A 6521-nucleotide genomic window follows, 5' to 3' on the forward strand; every position below is an offset into this window, starting at 1 on the left:
AAGTTAAACATAGCAATTTGCTATATGTGTATATTACAAAATAATCACTAAAATAAGTCTAGTTAATATTCATCACCATGCATAGTTACAACTGTTTTTACTAGTAATGGGATTTAATCTTTAAAAACTGATTTTTTGGTGTTTTCTGTAAACTGTTTCTTAAATCACAGGCAAATTTTGATTTCCGACTTTAGTAAGTCTATCTCAGAGGAGGAGGATATGCCAACCATCATGCTCAATAAGGTTTTAGGTCATTAGTCTAATATAACTATGAAAAAAATGTTTTCACAAAGTCGTGACTTGCTAATTGACATGGTATTGCCCTGTAGAGAAAATCACACTTATTTAATCTGAGTGAGATTTTCCTCACTCGGATTATCTGTAATTGTTCAGTTCTTGCCAAGGCAGATTTTATTTCCAACTTTTTATCAACATCACCTCCTCTGCTCAATTTCTTTGATGTGACCTCATTCATTTTTCAGTCTGAAATTTACCAAGATAGTTCTTTATGCAACAAATAATAGTATACATAGACTGTAAAATAAGAGTAGCTTTAACTTGAAGGTTAAAGCAAAATTTAGTTCCAACCACCCCCCCCCAGATTTTACTTTATATTTTTTCTTTAAGTTGTTATACTAAAAATATTGCAATAAAGTACACCATGAGACATGTCCATCTCTTATGTCCCTGTGTCCTGAATATATATATATATATTTTATTGCAAAATAGTCTGTTAACTGGCTGCAACATTAATATTGAATACGCATGCATGTGTGTGCTCACAGGCATGCTATTATAGTAGGTAGTATTAATGGCTAATTCAAGTAAACAACTGTAAGATGCACAGCAGTAAGTTGTCCTGATACCTTGGTGTGGCTTGAAATTACCTCTCTACCTCAGGATACTGATTTTACTCACAAACCCCTGGCAGGGTGGAGAACTTTTTCCCTTTGAATAAGAGTATTTACTAAAATAACATAAAGCTAAATCAAATAGAACTATTACAGCAAACAACTTGGGAAGTTAAATACTTGTGTGTTTTTTTTCCCAATTATAGACTTCTATAAACTTAAAATACTCTTTTAAGATATTCACACTGTATAAGTAATTAGACAAGGTGGCCATCACACTAAGGTGGCCTTAATGCCTCAGTAGCCTTGGTAATCAAACCAAAACCTAAGCCAGCGTCAATGCACTAAAACCTGAGAAAATGAAACTCAGGAACAACCAATCAGAAACCCTGGGCAACTAGGCTTTGCTAAATAAGGCAGCTTAAGCTGGGGCCAGTCAAATGACTTCCTTGTTTTGTTTCTTCAGAAGACCCCTTCCCCTATTCTTGTTGAAGGATGGCTTCTATCTATCACTTGTTGGGCACTGCTTGGTTCTAATCAATGTATGCTCAAATCAGCTCTTGAAAATGTTAATGTCCTTCAGTGTATCCTTTAAATTACTAAATGGTTAACTTTATAGTGTCTTTTAATGCAACAGTGTACAATTGAATGAAATATCCCTTTCCAGGGAGAGTACATTTTCACTGCTCTCTCTTTTTTAAAAAAATATATTTTATTGATTTTTCACAGAGAGGAATAGAGAATTAGAAACATCAATGAGAGAGAAACATCAATCAGCTGCCTCCTGCACACCTCCTACTGGGGATGTGCCTACAACCAAGGTACATGCCCTTGACCAGAATCGAACCTGGGACCTTTCGGTCCGCAGGCTGACGCTCTATCCACTGAACCAAACCGGTTGCAGTAGCTCTTAACCTTCTGGCCCTTTAAATACAGTTCCTCATGTTGTGACCCAACCATAAAATTATTTTCGTTGCTACTTCATAAGTGTAGCTACTGTTATGAATCGTAATGTAAATATCTGATGTGCAGGATGGTCTTAGGCGACCCCTGTGAAAGGGTCGTTCGACCGCCAAAGGGGTCGCGACCCACAGGTTGAGAACCGCTGGTAGGGCATCCCTGCTTTCTTTTCATCTCCTTTAATAGACCCTTAAGGATCTCAATTTCTCTTCATAAAACACACAAGACTTTTGATTTCTGGATTTCATTTATTCTTCCTTAACAACATTGGGCACACCTATTCTTAACGCTGCCCACGAACGTTCCCTCGAAGGACTCACACTAAATTCACAGTCTCCCTTCAACTGACGGACTTAAACTTGATCCACGGATTGGCGCCCCGAACTTCAAACGGTGGGTTGTCTTTGTAGATGTGATGGGCTATTTCTTCCAGAGCGGGTTCCGGATCCGTGATAGCAAACTGGGCCGCCTCCTCGATCTCCTTCTTCACGTCCGCATCGATGTCCTTCAGCTCGTCCGCACTGGCCAGCTTGCCGGCCAGCATCCTGTCTTTGAGCAGCATGATCGGGTCGCTCTTGCTCCGCACCGCCTGGATTTCCTCGCGGGTGCGGTAGCTGACGCCCGGGTCGCTCATGCTGTGTCCGTGGTAGCGGTAGGTGTGCAGCTCCATCACGATGGGCCCCTTCCCCGACCTGCAATGGTCAGCGGCAAACTTGGTTGCCTCCCGAACACACAGCACGTCCATCCCGTCCACCTTCAGGCCGGGGATGAAATGGCCCCTCTTGTAGTATTCGGTGCTGGCGGCGGCTCGGTCGGTGGCCGTTCCCATGCCGTAGAGGTTATTCTCGCAGATGAACACGCACGGCAGCTTCCACAAGCTGGCCATGTTGAAGGCCTCGGCGACCTGGCCCTGGTTGGCAGCGCCATCCCCATACAGGGTCAAGGAGATCTCACTGCTGCCCTTGTATTTGCAGGCCAGGGCGATCCCGGCCCCTATGGGTGTCTGAGAGCCCACGATGCCGTTTCCCCCGTAGAAGTACTTGCCGTACATGTGCATGGAGCCCCCTTTGCCTTTAGCACAGCCCCCTCTGCGCCCCGTCAGCTCGGTAAGAATGGATCGGACCGAGACCCCGCGGGTGTAGCATAAGCCGTGAGCCCGGTAGGATGTGATGACGTGGTCGGTGGGGTTGATCCCGGCCTCCAGGCCCACGCAGCAAGCCTCCTGCCCGTCACACAAGTGACAGAAACCACGGATGAATTTCTGCTTATACAGCTGATCTGCCTTCAGTTCCATTCGGCGGACCATCTGCATCGTCTTGTAGTATTTGAGCCCCTCCTCCCGGGTGAGCACGGCGGTGGCAGGGGGGCCTTCCTCCAGCCGGTAGAGCTCACACGGCTTAATGTCAAATGTGGCCTTATCGGCGAAGGTACCGGCTGCCCCCAGCATTCTGCTGGCGGGCTTCGGGGCGACCCGGGGCAACACGCGGGACACAGCCGCAGCGAGCATCTTCCTCATGGAGGTCTGCACACCAGGCGCGGCACCTCCCAACTGCCCAAGCCCCGCTCCTCCGCGCGAACACGAACGCGCGTGGCGACACAATGGCCTCGCTGGGGACAGAGGTCACGTCATGTGCGCTGGGCCGATGGCTGGCCGCCAGCCTGGAGTGATGGATGTGTGCTGGGCCTTCCAACTGTAAACTTAGGAATAAAGGCTGTTTCTTCTACTGGAAGACTTGGCTGAACTGCACACTGATCTTAATTAACGCCATTGTCATTGCTGCACCATGATAGTCTGAGTCCTTTTTTCCCTGCTAAATGCTACATAGCAGTGCTTCCTGGACGTGTATCAATGGAAGAGAGGAACAAACGCAATTTCTAAGGCACACCAGAATGCTGACAGTTTAAACCGAAGATATTCTCATTGATGGTTCTTTTTAAAAAATCCTTAACATAGGCATGAATGTTTTATCCTATTCGAAAATATACCATATGTAGTTTAATGTAAAAAAAAAAATCTACAAATTATTTAGTTTAAATACTTAAAAACAAACACTTTTTTAAAAAAAGTTGGTGCTCCAGCAGAATACACCACATTCATCCTTTTAGCTTCTAGGACCTGTGTTCACCTGGGGAGGCAGCGAAGCGGGTACAAACCCCAGCCTGAGAATAAGTTAAACCCAACAATAAGCATTTTGCTTGGTGTGGGGAAATTAAAGTAGGGCTGAGATGCAGATTGATGTAACAAGCTTTTGATATGGCATCTTTCTTATAATCCTGAATTTTGTCCAGCCAATTTTAGTCCTAATTTCTGACCAATTTACTTAAAAAAATTTTTTTTGTGTAGTCATTTCCTATAATGTCTTTAACAGGTTCCCATAGAAAATATCAAGATTCAGGTGATTTTGTCTTTTGCTTTTATAGCAATCTAAATAGTACCAGTATTAGTCTGGGAAATTAAAAGCATGTTCTTACAAATGCCTCTTTATATAGTAAACATTAAAAAGTGTAAGTTTTTATAAAGTGACTCACTCAGCAATATACAGTTTGGACTGAAGGAGAGCGATATTGTGTTTGCTTAAGCAACTGCTAACAGTTCAATCACAGGACAAAAGAAGTCTCCGGTCTAGGATTTCAAAGATCACTTATCCTGTTTCTATTCTATGCTTTTACTAGGAAGGTGATTTTGTACCTGAATAAATCAATCATAACCGGAGATCTTGTTCTATTTAGACTGTTAAGCAATTCACCTTAATGTATGCTGTTTTATATCCACTGCCTATTGGTAAATAAACATCCAAATAAAATGCAAAATCCCTGTTTGTAAATAAATTCTTACCCCAATTGCCCTAGGGCATATTCAGAGCAGCTGCTTTCTCTTTATCTAGTAACTAGATACTTAGTTGCAAGTATTGTTTTGGACATGCCTTTTGATAGTTAGGCAGGAAGGATAAAGTAGCTTATTAAAAAGTTGTGATTTCCCTTAAAATTCCATCCTCCTCCCACCTTCTCAACCCAGTCATCATCATGGGTTTCATTTCTCCACTCATTTTAAAATGCTGCTGTTGGAATTCGTGGTCTTCTGTGATGTGTGCTCCCTCTTTGATAGTTAGCCTGTCTCTGCTGTTCTCTTTCATTCCTGCAGGTATTGGGGGTCTCCAGGGAGCATTATCTCCACGAGAATGAGAAAAATGACACTGCAGGATGGAACAGTAGTGTTAATGGGTCGTGAGTGACAGCTGAGCCTTCTCTCAGAGGTGTCAGCGAGCCTAGCACTGCCAGGAACACAAGAGCTATAAAGCAAAGTGTGCCAATTTAATCTTGTCACACATAGCCTGGCCTGCAAAGATAGAGCTCCCCTTAAAAGCCCAGTGTGACAAGGCTAAACCTGACTGGTGCCAGAGGAGAAACATGCAGAGATGCCAGTTGGGAAATACCTGTGCTACAGGTCGCCACAGAAAAGGGACCTGTTATTTTTTCAACAGGCTCTGATAATAAATAATAAAATGCAATACTTCCAGTGACTTCCTGGACATTATTTACCCTTTATCTCATAAACTATCTTAACTCAAAGGTAAAAGAAATTACAGTTGCATAGTATGCTTACAAAATATTTCCATTACATTGATTAATCCTGATAATAATTTTGGAATGTTGACAGTATTTTTAAACCCATTCACATTTTCAAAGTAAAAGTGAACTTTTCAGATGCCAGTGTAAAAGTTTATGACTCCCCAAGGAGATCCTCTTATCTTCCTCTATCTAGACAAGTTTCAAGCTAAGCATGGACAATACAGTTGATGATATGTTTTTTTTCAAATGTCTTGTCATCCTATATAATAAAAGCCTAATATGTTACGTGTCAGGTCGTCTGGTCATCCATTCAATCAATCAAAGCATAATATGCTAATGATATGCTAAGGCTGCTCAACTGCTCGCTATGACATGCACTGACCACCATGGGGCAAATGCTCTGACCGGTAGGTTAGCTTGCTGCTGGGGTCCAGCTGATCAGGACTGAACAAGATGGGTTAGACACACCCTAGAACACTCCCTCGGTCCCTCCCCAGCCCTGATCGTGCACCCGTGGGGTCCCCTTGGCCTGCGCCCTCTCGCAATCCGGGACCCCTCAGGGGATGTCAGAGAGCTGGTTTCGGCCGGATCCCGCAGGTCAGGCCGAGGGACCCCACTGGTGCATGACATTTGTGCGCTGGGCCTCTTGTTATTCAATAATAGGTTTATTACCAAACAGAACTAAGAATGTTGTGCACTGTGCCTCTCATCTACATGTTCACCACTGAAATGTTGTTTGCAATTAAAACCCCCATAAATTCTAAGATTTTAATTAACACAGAAACTCACTTTTAATATATTTGAAATTAAAGGAAAACAGATGAGCACTTTTAAAAGGTCAGTGGTAGATTTTACATTTAATTAAGAAAAAAACTAATAAAAGAGAAGCTAGTGATTACAGCAGCAGTCATTCATGTCAGTGTGACAGAATTTCACATTTCATGTCTAATGGTTGATCCTAAAGGGGCATTTCTGAATTTATCTTTAAAGTGTCACTCCCATTGCATTGATACCATATAAAATATTTTAAAATGAGTGACAAGGAAATGTTAAAGAAAAAAAAAGAACAGTGTGTTTGAAAGATATTTAAATTCATCCAGTAACAATTGCACATTTTGCCAAATGTTAAGTGAATAAATC

General features: G+C 42.6%; 1 protein-coding gene across 2 annotated transcripts; it reads right to left on the bottom strand.

The window, feature by feature from the left end:
- Positions 1-2151: 2151 nt before the first annotated feature.
- On the bottom strand, positions 2152-3327 carry PDHA2 (pyruvate dehydrogenase (lipoamide) alpha 2). 2 transcript variants are annotated; one of them, XM_005880650.1, is made up of 2 exons: positions 2803-3327; positions 2152-2721 (listed from the first exon to the last, which is right to left on the bottom strand). In XM_005880650.1, the coding sequence occupies exons 1-2, from the start codon at positions 3325-3327 to the stop codon at positions 2152-2154; spliced, it is 1095 nt and encodes a 364-aa protein (XP_005880712.1). The 2 variants fall into 2 exon arrangements, with proteins under 2 accessions (XP_005880712.1, XP_005880713.1); XM_005880651.1 differs by having other exon boundaries at positions 2152-3327.
- Between the last annotated feature and the right edge of the window lie 3194 nt (positions 3328-6521).

The sequence above is a fragment of the Myotis brandtii genome, unplaced genomic scaffold (genome assembly GCF_000412655.1).
Source record: "Myotis brandtii unplaced genomic scaffold, ASM41265v1 scaffold645, whole genome shotgun sequence".
Classification (NCBI taxonomy): domain Eukaryota; kingdom Metazoa; phylum Chordata; class Mammalia; order Chiroptera; family Vespertilionidae; genus Myotis; species Myotis brandtii.